The sequence below is a fragment of the Mirounga leonina genome, unplaced genomic scaffold, assembly GCF_011800145.1.
Source record: "Mirounga leonina isolate KUSES-001 unplaced genomic scaffold, KU_Mleo_1.0 Mir_174, whole genome shotgun sequence".
NCBI classification, from domain to species: Eukaryota; Metazoa; Chordata; class Mammalia; order Carnivora; family Phocidae; genus Mirounga; species Mirounga leonina.
The window spans coordinates 47,239,116-47,253,117 of record NW_023270451.1 but is presented as its reverse complement, the minus strand read 5'-3'; the positions used below and the strand labels follow the sequence as shown (position 1 = coordinate 47,253,117).

At 44.2% G+C, this 14,002-nt stretch overlaps 1 protein-coding gene across 1 annotated transcript in view; it reads right to left on the bottom strand.

The window, feature by feature from the left end:
* The window catches only part of FKBP9 (FKBP prolyl isomerase 9), a 38,716-nt gene that overhangs the window by 6,212 nt on the left and 18,502 nt on the right, over positions 1 to 14,002 (bottom strand). The window contains exons 5-7 of the mRNA XM_035020876.1: positions 13,785 to 13,974; positions 8,661 to 8,806; positions 4,070 to 4,256 (exon numbers count right to left, since the gene is read on the bottom strand). Coding sequence (XP_034876767.1) covers positions 4,070 to 4,256; positions 8,661 to 8,806; positions 13,785 to 13,974 — 523 coding nt within the window. The remainder of the gene's footprint in view (positions 1 to 4,069; positions 4,257 to 8,660; positions 8,807 to 13,784; positions 13,975 to 14,002) is intronic.

Below are 14,002 nucleotides of genomic sequence, written 5' to 3'. Positions count from 1 at the left end.
CCCCAGTTAGGTCAGCAACCCATTGGTAGTTGAGAGTGTATTCATGAGAACACATCTACATCTCTTCTGTGATCTTTCTGCCAAAAATACAAAACCCCTGTCTAATCAGGAGAAAACATCAGACAAGCCCAAATTGAGAAACATTCTGCAAAATAATGAAAGTATAATCTTCAAAAGTGTCAAGAAAATCAAGGGAAGTCCAAGGAGCCATTCCAGAGCACTGGAGCATATTGAATGGGATCCTTTTGCTTATATAAAAGACCTTATGGGAACAACTGGCAAAACCTAGGTGGGGTCTGAGGATTAAAAGATAGTAACATACCAGTGTTAACTTTGTGGCTATAAAGTGTGTGTTGAATTATGCAGGAGCATGTCCATATTTGTAGGAAAGGTGCACGAATGTACTCGGGTGGTGAGACATCATGGTGGCAACCTACTTCTCAATGATTCCAGGGAAAAGGAAGTCCTTTGGACTGCTCTTATGACTTTAATCAATACCCCAGTAAGGAATTTTCATGAGAATTTGAAAAACATATAATAAAGACCCTGGGTTTTGGATTTAGCAAGACCTGAGTTTGAATCTTGCTTCTGCCACTTAACTGGACCTTGAGAAATAAAATCCCTCCATTTCCTCATCTAGAAACCGGAGACAGTGAGAGCCATCTCACAGGGGTGTTCTTCTTAAGAGTAAATAAAATAAGTCTGCTGGCAGCCAGGAGAACAAGCATAAAGAGCTCAGTAAGGGAGGGCGCCTGGGTGGCTCAGTTGGTTAAGCGACTGCCTTCGGCTCAGGTCATGATCCCGGAGTCCTGGGATCGAGTCCCATATTGGGCTCCCGGCTCAGCAGGGAGCCTGCTTCTCCCTCTGACCCTATCCCCTCTCATGCTGTTTCTCTCTCTCTCTCTCTCTCTCTCTCAAATAAATAAATAAATAAAAATCTTAAAAAAGAGCTCAGTAAGGGGATGGCCTTGAGGGTGTGAAGTGCTTATGTCTGTAATAGTTCTTGACTTTAGAAAAGTAACTGAAAGTTTAACTTGAGCCATGGCTGAAATTATCCTTGATGTCCACCCATCCTGGGGAAATCCACATAAATAAAAGTTGGGGCTCCATCACCTCAGTTGCTACTGAAAATAAATCTCTTCCCAAACGCATGGCACTCCTGCTTTCTGCCATTCCCTAAAGACGAACAATGGAGCTATTCTTCAATAGCAAGGAGGAAAAGCCTCCCCAGTATCTGCCCGTTACCAGGTGGCGACAGCGCCCCTTTGGGTCACTTCTCCTTCTCAGGCTTCCCAGCCTCCCCTGGGGGCAGGGCTACCGCCATCTTCCCTTCTGAAACTGTTCCCAGGGCCAGGCTGGTTGTCAGGCACCCAGAAACCAAAACAGAGTTTGCATCTGTCTTACCTGGGACGAAACCAAAACAAAGCCAACTCGGGCATAGGCTGCCTTGGCTCAAGGCCTATGGGAGGGAGCAGGATGTCCTCTGTCCCGCCTCCCACACAATTCGTCCTTTGTCAGTAGCACAGAGACACCCTCACACTGCCTTCCTCCAGGGACCCCTGGGGACCTCCCATGGGACTACTCCATTTCAAAGTCTTACAGAGTAAGTCAAGATCTCATTTAGTCGTCAAATAACAAAGGCTTATTCTTCTTCTCTGAGGCCAAGATAAACACACATTAAGAAAATCCTCCAAGCAAACATTTTGCTTTCATGTATCACCTCCAATGCCCCACTAATTCTTCTTCCTCAGATCAACCTTTTATTTATTTATTTATTTTTTGCCAGTTTTTCTCTGACATTCTCCTCATTCCTTCTGTGCATTCCCGGCTTCCCATCCACTGCAAGCTTCCTGCTGCCCACTTGCAGGCCACCCTCTCTGGCTCTTCGCCCGCATTTCCCCTCCATCCTCTCAGCAGCCAGCTTCTCTTATGCTGATGAAAAGTGCCCACAGCGTCACCTGCCTCCTTGTTTACAGAGCCCGTGGAAGGCTCGGGGTGGGAGCAGTCTCATCTTCCTCTCCCACACACAGGAGGCAAACACCCACCATACATCCTATTTTCCCATTATTCTGAAGCTCACACCCATAATAGACCAGCGGGGATGCCAGATGTTACTCTTCGGTATAGATTTACATGGAACACAAATGACTCCCATGGTCTAGAATGGAGTCTGATAAGAGGAAGGAACATCACGTGGCTCCTGGAGACTCTGCAGGAATGTTATGAATCCACCAAACGTTAGAAGGCAGGAAGGCTGATTCTCCCCACCCTCCACAAGAAGCATATCCTGAACCCATTGAGAAGGAATTCCTTTGTTCATTTTCCACCCCCACTTCCCCTCACCCCCGCCCCAGAGTAAGAGCACCAGACAAGAATATGAACATTAGCAAGAGCAGTGATAGCAAGCCATTGACCTTACAGACTATTCTAAACTTGTGGACCCTAAGCTCATTTGATCCCCCAAGCAACAAGCCATGTTTCTTCTCTGCTGCCCTCCAAAGGCTTCTAATATTAATGCAAGGAGGTTTGTTGTAAAGCAGGTCCTTGTAAATCTGAGCTCCGGAAGCTAGTACATATTTCATTGATTCTATAATGCACATAGTTTCACATTCTAACATCTCTGTAATTGTGATACACTTTATGATTAGCAGCATGTTAATTTGGGGGCAGTGTTTTTACTTTCTTAGAGATACATAAAGTAATGCTTCTAAAAATCAACACATTTTAGATCTGATGAAAAACACTAAATGCATTAATATACAGGATCTCGTAGCACCAGAGAGAATGCTCTGAAGAGCATGTCCCTAGGGCTCCGTCTCCATGTCTGGCTCTTGCCAGCCCCTCCCCAACAATGTCACCTGAAGCTGGAAGGCAGAGGGGCAGGTGGGAGGGAGAGAAGGCCCTCCTCATTCAGCATAAATGCAGCAACACATATTTATATGAAGCCCTTCTTTCTCCCCAGCCCAAACTTAGGAATCTAAGTCAGGCTCAGTACGAAAATGGATATACTTATAAAGACATATAAAGGAAGGCTGAAAATGTTTCTTTCCCAGAAAAGAGAATATTTTACCTACAATTACATCTAAAGATTCAGAAATATAAGAAGCTCCTTTTTACCAAAATTGATCAATGATACTCATTTATACTGTTGATTCCTACTAATAAAATTTCAGATTCATCTCAATCAATTAACATTTATAAAATGCTCCCTTGGGGCGCCTGGGTGGCTCAGTCATTAAGCCTTCAGCTCAGGTCATGATCTCGGGGTCCTGGGATTGAGCCCCACATCAGGCTCCCTGCTCGGTGGGAGGCCTGCTTCTCCCTCTCCCACTCCCCCTGCCTGTGTTCCCTCTCTTGCCGTGTCTCTGTCAAATAAATAAATAAAAATAAAATCTTTAAAAAAATAATAGTAAATAAATAAAAATAAAATGCTCCCTTTGTGCTATGCTCTGGGCTAGGTGTAAGGAATGAAAATATGAATAAACATGTTGGGTTTCTCTAAGGTATTCAGACCAGCAACACAGATAGAAACAAAAATAAATAACTATGTTTTGCTAATAAAAATAATAACTTAAAACATTATGAGACACAGAAGTGGGAGCAGCTGATTCTTCCTGGGAATTAAGGAAAGACTTTGCAAAAAGGGAGGACATTTTAGCCTGGGCAGAAGTTGGCCAGAAAGAAGGGGTTAAGCAGTGCACATCTTGCACCACCGCACATGGCAGCTCTATGAGGGGAAAAAATGGGCCCTAACAGAAGATGAGATCAGTCAAGCAGATCGGAGCTGACAAATACAGCCTGATGTGCCAGACTGTGGAGATTATAATGCAACTGTGGGTTAATTTTTAAAGACAGCAGTTAGAAGATGACATGTTTTTCAGAAAGACAATTTCACAGGAGCAAGGTGAGACCATTCATAGGGAACTTTTAGAATAATGCACCTGAGCAGTGAGGAAGCATGGAGAGAAAAGCTCTCAACCAGGATCTGATGAAAAGCAAAGGAGAATCCTGGGAACCTATGGCTGTTACCCTCCAGGCTTACGCCCCTACTGTCCCCAGTGGCCCTTACGTGGAATCCAGCAGAGTCCCATCCAGAAGCGAGGCATTGTAGTGATACTTGAGGTAATCCCCTTTCTTACTCAGCACGGAGCAGTCAGGGGGCTTGTAGTGGGAGGTGATGCTGATGGTGTCGGAAGGGTTGTGGAAGTCAATCACATGGATGTCAAACACCAGCACAGCCGAACCAGGGATATTCCCTAAAGGTCAGACATAGGAAATTAATGAGTGAGTCCTCCAAGCGGTAGCACGCGTCCCTCCCCAGTGTCACCAGGGATGTCCCTGCAGACCCCCAGTGAGAAACATGGAGACCTAGACAGGAAAACCTATAGAATACTGGGAAACTGAAGCTGGAAGAGCCGTTAGAAGTAACCTGACCCTCATGAGGAAACTGAGGCACAGATTTGCCCAGGGTCACGCAGTCAGTTAAGAACACAATTTGGACTACAATTCAAGAGGATAGCTATTGCCCATGGGATCAATGAGCCTGAAAGATGTATGGCTGAGTTCCTCACAGATGAGGAAACTAAACTCAGCCACATTAGGCTCACCTGGCTCCTACAGAAGAGGTAAGATGAGAAAATCTGCTGCAGAGTGAAAAATCACTCCAGTTCCCCATCACTGTGCAAGAGAAACTAAACTAACAGAAACTTCACAGGGGAGAAACTCCCAGCCAAAGCTGGCCCATATACACCCCTTATGATATAGTACACCTAACAGTTGATAAAAGTACTTTTACAACACACCCTATCTCTTCTACACTAATTAGTATACTTTTCTTTTCCATCATCTCCACTTTTGAAAACATTACCTCATATCTGAATAACGTTTTACAGTTTACAAAGGTATTTTTCACATACACTCTCATTTTTTTTAAAGATTTTATTTTTAAGTAATCTCCACACCCAACGGGGGCTTGAACTCCTGCCCCCAAGATCAAGAGCTGCATGCTCTGCCAACTGAGCCAGCCAGGCACCCCTACACTCTCTCATTAAATCCCTGCAGCAACCTTGTGGGGGATTACCATAAATCCAGGATTAGCAGATGCTCCTCCATGAATTTAATAACCGCTTCTCAGGGGGCTGGAGAGGGGCAGGGGGACACCTTAAACATATGCATCTGTGGTTAAATACACCCCTAGACCATTTCAGAGAAGCTTAAATGTAAAATCTTTGTAAATAGTATTACTTAGGGGGTGCCTAGGTGGCTTGGTCAGTTAAGCATCTGACTCGGTTTTAGCACAGGTCATGCTTTCATGGGTTGTAGGATTGAGCCCCGCTTAGGGCTCCACGCTCAGTGGGGAGTCTGCTTGAGATTCTCTCTCTCTGCCCCTCACCCGCCCCGCTTGCAGGTGTGCTCTCTCTCCAAAATAAGTAAATAAATCATTTTTTAAAAATTAGTGTTTCTTGGGGCGCCTGGGTGGCTCAGTTGGTTAAGCGACTGCCTTCGGCTCAGGTCATGATCCTGGAGTCCCGGGATCGAGTCCCGCATCGGGCTCCCTGCTCGGCAGGGAGTCTGCTTCTCCCTCTGACCCTCCTCCCTCTCATGCTCTCTGTCTCTCATTCTCTCTCTCTCAAATAAATAAATAAAATCTAAAAAAAAAAAAATTAGTGTTTCTTAGGGGCGCCTGGGTGGCTCAGTCAGTTAAGCAGCTGCCTTCGACTCGGGTCATGATCTCAGGGTCCTGGGATCGAGTCCCACGTCCGGCTCCCTGCTCAGCAGAGAACCTGCTTCTCCCTCTGCCTGCTGCTCCACCTGCTTGTGCTCTCTATCTCTCTGTCAAATAAACAAATAAATCTTTAAAATAAATAAATAAAGATTAGTGTTACTTAGAATCAAGGATGTATAATACTTTCATTAGCATTTTACAGATAAGAAAACCAATTCAGATAGACCTTGTTCAAGAAAACAGCACAGCTATAGAAAGAATTCAGATGTGTAAAAACCAACAGCCCCCCCCATCCCTGCCACATATTTTTCTGTGTCTATTTCTTGGCTGCTCTCTCTAACATACACACACATACACACAATGGATGCTTATTAAGTACCAAGCACACTTCTAAGTGCTTTCTATGTATTGATTTATTTAATTCTCATGATAATCCTATATTCCCAATCTAAGAGTGTTTAGAAGGTAATTTGGAAATTGGGGAACAGAAAATGAGGAAGCAATGCTTCCACAACCCCTCGGACAGAATCCATTCTCCCCTTCAGGACTACAAACACAGCCACGCATCTGAATTTCAGAGCGGACCCTGTGGAACAGAGTAGATAGCAGAGGGCCAGAGCCTTTCCAGAAGGCCTACTCACTCCCTTCCACTAACCCCACAGGGGAAAAATGGCCTCAACAAAATGAAATGCCAAGAATGGAGCTGGAGAACCCAATGGAGAGCCCAGCATCTCATTCCTTCCACAAATATTTATTGAATATTTACTATGTGCTTGGCCCTGTGGTATGTCCTCCAAGTCCTGACACCCTTCTGGGGTCAGTCCCTGAGGGATTAGCATTAAGTCCTATGCAAAACCCACAAAGAGGCCAGGGAGACACTAATCCAAAGAAGAAAGAGGTGCCCCCCCCATCCCTGTGCAAGAGCACCTGGGTGGTACCTGTCAGAGCGTCCCAGCCCGACAACAACATATGATTTGGGATAAAGCAGCCTCATACCCACAGAATTTATGAGCCTTTGGATGTTTCCCAGAGCCTTATATAATTCTTTGCAGAGCTCTGTCTCATACTTGGTAGAAAGCCAAAAGGGAAAAAATAATTTAAGCAAATGTTTTCCATTAATATGTTATTTTTAGAGAAACGAAGGATTAATCCTGAGGGCTTAGCAAAACACGAATACACAGAAAGTATTTGTCTATTTCTGTATGTATTTGAGTAGAAGTTTACAGGATACAAAACAATGGAGCATCAAGACACAAACGGGACATGAAGCAAGGCCTGTTGAATATGTCTTAAGCTGTGAACTGGTGTGGCTTTTACAAATCAAAAATTTAATGGGGCACCTGGCTGGCTCAGTCAGTAGACCATGCGATTCTTGATCTCGGGGTGGTAAGTTTGAGCCCCACAATGGGGGTAGAGTTTACTTAAAAGAAAAAGAATTTATTGTATTTATTAGTGTAGGTGGATGTGTATTTTCACTTCATGGTTGTATTAGTTTCCTATTGTTACTATAACAAATTTCCACAAATTTGGTGGCTTAAAGCAATGCAGATTTATTCTCATAACTCTGGAGAGTCAAAAGTCTGAATTCAAGGTGTTGGCAGGGATGCATTCCTTTTGGAGGCTTCGGGGGAGAATCTGTTTCCTCACCTTTTCCAGCTCCCTATAGCTGCCCTCATTCCTTAACCTGTAGCCCCTTCCTCCAACTTCCAAGCCAGCAGCTTAGCATTTTCTCTTCTTTCTGACCTCCTGCTTCCCTCTTACAAAGGCTCTTGTAAGTACATCAAGGCCACCTGAATGATCCAGAATAATCTCCCCCTCTCAAGATCCTCACATTAATCACATCTGCAAAATCCCCTCCACTATGTAAGGTAACATATTCACAGGTTCTGGGGATAGGACGGGGACATCTTTTGGGGTGGCTATTCCGCCTACCACATTACAATGTTTATTCCTGCATGATGGGATTATGGGAGATTTTTGTTTTCTTTCATTATCTGTATTTTCTTTTTTCTAAAGTCAACATGTATCATTTGTATAATATTTAAAAGGGGATTTGCTGGGACGCCTGGGTGGCTCAGTCGGTTAAGCATCTGCCTTCAGCTCAGGTCATGATCCCAGGGTCCTGGGATCGAGTCCCACATTGGGCTCCTTGCTCAGCGGGGAGCCTGCTTCTCCTTCTGCCTGCCGCTCCCCTGCTTGTGCTCTGACAAATAAATAAAATCTTTTAAAAATAAATAAACAAAATAAAAGGGGTTTTCTATTAGAGTGACAAAAGTGTTCTAAAATCGGGTTAGGGTGATGGTTACCCAACTCACTACATTTACTAAAAGTCACTGAGTTGGGGATGCCTGGGTGGTGCAGTCGGTTAAGAATCCGACTCTTGGTTTCGGCTCAGGTCACCATCTGAGGGTCGTGGGATCAAGCCCTCTGTCGGGCTCTGTGCCCAGCACGGAGTCTGCTTGAGATTCTCTCTCCCTCTCCCTCTGCCCCTCCAGCTCATGCTCTCTCTCTTTAAAATAAATAAATAAATCTTTAAAAGTCACTGAATTGTACACTTAAAATGGATAAATTTTATGGCATATAAATTATACCTCAATAAAACTGTTAAAAAACAAAAAACAAAAAGGGGGAGGTTTGCAATATACATTCAAATGGCTCCACAACAACAGCAACAAACAAAAAAACGTAATTAGAGAAAATAAACACAGCAAGATGTTAACAGTTGATGAATCTAAGAGTTCATCTCACAGTTCTTTCAAATTTGGCGTAGGTCTAAGAATTTCCAAATAGGAAAATGGACAGTGGAGACAAGAGGAAAGAACAGACCATTTCTAGAAACCAAAGCTATTTGGACATTCAAGTCTTTAGTGGGACTTCAGCTTCCACATTTTGGCCCTCAAGAAGCCCTGACTGCTTGGAAGCAGCCAGCACTCACCTCTTCCTTCCTCTCCATAGCCGAGGTGAGGGGGAACCACAATCCTCCGCTTCTCGCCGATGCAAACACCCAGCAGACCTTCATCCATGCCAGCAATCACGTAGCCCTGCCCAATGTACGTGTCAAAGGTGCGGTTCCGTGAGTAGCTAGAAAGAAGGAAAGAAAGAGGTTCCTCACAACCAACACCACAGCAGCTGGGTACGTTAGTTGGCACCACAAGGCAACAGGAAGGCAGAGCATCCAGACCCTGGAATAGGCTGAAACTCAGAACGTGAGGACACAGCCTGGAAACACACTCCCCTGAGAACCCACATTCCCAAGAACTCACACACACAAAGTGGGAGGAGCTGTGAACAAAAACACTCCCAGAAACAAGCCCTCCATCCCTCTGGCTTGGTCAGGTTATGGATGGGAAGCACGTGACAAGAAGCAACCACATAGAAATGCAGCTACTATACACTGGACTGTGCTCGGTAACCGGGTCAAGTTAATGCAAAAAGCATCCAGGGTGGCCCTTATTAGAAACTAAGAATCTGTCACAAGGACAATGTCTCCAGTATCTAAAGAAGAGAATATCTGTATATATGAGAGAGAATATTTGGATTGCCATAAAAGTAACACAAATACAGAGAGCAATTCAACTCTGCAGTCCCTACCAGAGCCTGGATGGCTCTTCCTACTGTAATCCCTGCTCACCAAGCGACCTTCTGGTGAGTTACTTGGGTTTCCCAAGTGCCACTGGCAGGAGGCCCAAGCATTCTGCTCAGGGGAGAGATCCAGCCTTTGTATAAACTGCCAACTGAATCCAATTCCTGTGAGTTTGGTGAGGACAGCAATCAATTACCCAAAGCCAGATGTTTCTAGAATAAAATAATAAAACTTAATATGCCACGTCTACTACCAAAGTCTGAACCACAGTGATCTGCACTCATGTGGCAAAAAGCCTGTCCTGAAAGAGCCAGTCCGTTCCACCATTACCTCAAACACAGCCAAAGGATGACTGCCTCAGAGACGACGGCCAGCCGAGTGGGGCCAGGGGGATGAAAAGACTGAGCTGTGAGGGGTTCTCCCTCCTCAGTAGCCCTCAGAGACCAAACACAAAGCCAAGGGCCGTGAAAAATGACAATACTGATGATTCTCCTCACCCAGGAAGCCGATCATCTACATAGCCCCCCAGAAGAGGCTATGGAGAAATACCCTTTCCCCCACATTGTGGAGTTCCAGCCCTCAGCCCCTCACATGGGCCAGGAAGGCCAGGATGAGAACACAGCCAAGGAAGGCAGGCTTGGCCCCCTAACATTCTCTCAACTTCCCCTGGTTACTAGCTCTCTGGCTGATCTGGAGATCATCAGCATTCAGGAAAGAGGAGGACACCTCCCAGATGGGGTTCCTTATAAAGGGACACTAAGCAGGGGGAGATGGCAGGTGCCTCAGAGAAGGTTGAGCCACTGGATGAAGCAGCAAAGGTTCCATGGGGTTGGGGGAGACAGCAGACACTGAGGAGGCGGGATCTGCACAGAGGAAAGCACTGGGGTGACAGTGAGGCCAAGGCCAAGAGGCAGGAAGAGCCTCAGAAGACAAGAACAAAGGAGCAGAGTGGCCATGAAATGTAGAGAACTTCGAACAGAAGACGAGAACAAAGGAGCAGAGTGGCCACGAAATGTAGGGAACTTCGAATAACTTTAAAAGAGGGCTTAAATGGGAATCCATCATGTTCCCCAGGGGGAAAACTGAGAACTGGAAAGTTGTCACTGCTCCCCCAAACTAACTTATGAATTTTGAAACAATTCCAATCAAAATCTGAGTGGTGTGTATGGGGGAGGAGAGGAACTCAAAAATTAATCTGGAAAAAAAAAATTTTATTTTTATTTTTTTTTTTTAAGATTTTATTTATTTGACAGAGAGAGACACAGCGAGAGAGGGAACACAAGCAGGGGGAGCGGGAGAGGGAGAAGCAGGCTTCCCACGGAGCAGGGAGCCCGATGTGGGGCTCGATCCCAGGACCCTGGGATCATGACCTGAGTCAAAGGCAGACACTTAACGACTGAGCCACCCAGGCGCCCCGTGGAAAAAAAAAATTTTAAATGATGTTTTGAGGGGCGCCTGGGTGGCTCAGTCTGTTGAGTGTCCTACTCTTGATTTCACCTCAGGTAATAGCCTCGAGGTCATGAGATAGAGCCCCCATCAGGCTCCATGCTCAGCAGGGAGTCTGCTTCTCTTTCTCCCTCTGCCCCTCCCCCTACTTGTGTTCGCTCTAAAATAAATAAATTTTTTAAATGAATGAATGAATGAATGAATGAATGAATAAAATTATGTTTTGGGGCACCTGGTTGACTCAGTCAGGACAGCATGCAACTCTTGATCTCAGGGTCATGGGTTTGAGCCCCACATTGTGGGTAGAGATTACTTAAAAAAAAAACAAAAAGCCACAAAACTTAAAAATGCTGTTTGGAAGGTACAGGATATAGCAAGCTCTCATTCCTGTAAAAAATTAAACTGAGAGAATGTAAGTATTTCACTGTATATGTGTGGAAGACCTATGAAATTAAAAACACTGGCTCCCTGTGGAGAGAGAAGTACTTGAGTTTGAGCCTCACAATGGGTATAGAGATTATTTTTAAAAAATTAAAATCTTGGGACGCCTGGGTGGCTCAGTCGGTTAAGTGTCTGCCTTCGGCTCAGGTCATGATCCCGGGGTCCTGGGATCAAGCCCCGCATCGGGCTCCCTGCTCAGCGGGGGGCCTGCTTCTCCCTCTGCTGCTCTGCCTGCCCCTTCCCGTTTGTGTGCGTGCGCTCTCTGCCAAATAAATAAATAATCTTAAAAAAAAAATTTAAAATCTTCCAAAAAAAAAAAGTCACATTTCAGACAAGGGAAAAATAGTTTTCAGTAAAGGGTGTTTGAAAAACTAGCTAGCCATCTGGAAAAACATAAAATTAGATCCTTATTGTCACACTGAATACCACAATAAATTCCAGATGGATTGAAGATTTAAACATGAAAGATTTATGAACATGGAGAGACACTGTGGAAGGTTATTAATATTTACCTCAGGGGACTAAAGGGGCTAATGGGAAATTATTACATTTTATTACACATCTTTGTATTGTTTCACTTATACAATAAGAACCTACTACTTTTCTTTAAGTAGGCTCTATGCCCAACATGGAGTCTGAACTCACAACCCCGAGATCAAGAGTCACATGCTCTACCAACCGAGCCAGCCAGGCACCCAAGAACATAATACTTTTTAAAATAGAAATTTTAATAAAGAATATTTTAAAGGATAAAAATATAAAACCATTAAAGGGGCTTGAGGAAAATATAGACAAATGTTTATATACTCTAGAGGAACAGATTTTTTATTTCTAGCAAGTCCCCAAAGACAGAATATATAATAATTTATATAAGAATAGAGGACACCATAAAGGAGAAGGTAAATGTATTTAACAACATAAAAAGTTTACATTTAAATAGGTCCAAAATCACAATAAGCAAAATAAAAATGCGAATAAACACAGAATATGCTTTTGACAATACACAGTCATCAGTGGGTTACTATCTTTAATGTACAGAGGTCTTCTACCTTCAAATCAATAAGGAAAGGACAAATACTAATACCTTCAACATAAAAACAGGCAAAAGATACGAACAGATAAATCACAAAAGAAGATATACAAGGGGCGCCTGGGTGGCTCAGTTGGTTAAGCGACTGCCTTCGGCTCAGGTCATGATCCTGGAGTCCCTGGATCGAGTCCCACATCGGGCTCCCTGCTCGGCAGGGAGCCTGCTTCTCCCTCTGACCCTCCCCCCTCTCATGTGCTCTCTCTCTCTCATTCTCTCTTTCTCAAATAAATAAATTCTTTACAAAAAAAAAAAAGAAGATATACAAATGGTCTAGTAATAAACATTTGAAACAATTTCAACCTCAACAGCGATCAAGAAATTCAGATTACAACTATAAGGTTCCATTTTTCTCCTATAAATTGGCAAAGATAATTTAAAAATGATTCTCAGTGTTACCAAGTTTGAGGAAATGGAGCACTTTTAGACAGTGATGGGGAATAAAACCTTCCTTGAGGACAACTTCGTTGTGTATATCAAAAACTATAAAAATACATGTAACCTTTGACCCAGAGATTCTTCTAGAAATCCATCCCAAGGAAACAATCTTACATAGATTTAGCTGCAAAAATAATTACCGCAGCCCTACTTAGAATGTTGAAAGGTAGAAAACAACAGATGGTGACTCTACGTATCATGATAAGCACTGAGCAATGTGTAGAATTGTTGAATCACTAGGTTGTACACCTGAAGCTAATATAACTGTATGTCAACTATGCTTCAATAACAAAGGATAGAAAACAGTTGGGATTGATTACCTAAATTAAGGCAAATCCATATAATAGGATATTACATAGCTATCAGGATGGATTAGATCCCAATGCACTAAAATGGAAAGCTTTTTTAAAACCTAATAAAATTGTGGTTCCTGGGGCACCTGGGGGGCTCAGTCATTAAGCGTCTGCCTTCGATTCAGGTCATGATCCCAGGGTCCTGGGATCAAGCCCCACATCCGGCTCCCTGCTCTGCGGGAAGCCTGCTTCTCCCTCTCCCCCTCCCCCTGCTTGTGTTCCCTCTCTCGCTGTCTCTCTGTCAAATAAATAAATAAAATATTACACACACACACACACACACACACACACTTAAGTTCAGGGAGGTCAAACGCTGTCCAAAGTCACCACACACCGGGACGAGAACCCAGGTTTCCTGGCACCAAGTCTGTTCTGTTCTCATACTACCACCCGGACCTCAGTTCTGGCCACTTCCCATCCCGGATGCCATAGCTGGCTTCATACTTGGATAGCGGAGCACAGCTGTAGGGACGGTGGAGGGGAGGCTGAGTCTCGCCTGTTTTCCTGTAGACTTATATCCCACAGACCCCAAGAAGGAGACTGTTCTAACAGCCTCTGAAGGAATTCAATGTCAGAAAACAAAGCTATGTTGGAGATGAAAATACTAACTACAAATCAGCACTGACAAAGTATTCAGATAATGGTCCAGCCAGAGGTAGACTGTATTTAATAAGACGCTCTGATGAGTGAAGGCTCCAGTTGTTTCCTTACCTGGAATCAAAGAAGGTGCCATCCAGAAGGGTGCCATTGTAATGATACCTGAGAAAGTCCCCACTTTGACTTCGCCGCTCACAGTTTTCTGGGACTACCTTATTCTCAATGGAAATGCCATCCTTGGGGTTATGGAGGTCCAGTAACGCAACATCAAACACCAGGGATGCCTGTCCAGGAATGTCTTTCCCTAGAGAAGAATGAAGGAAGATGATGAA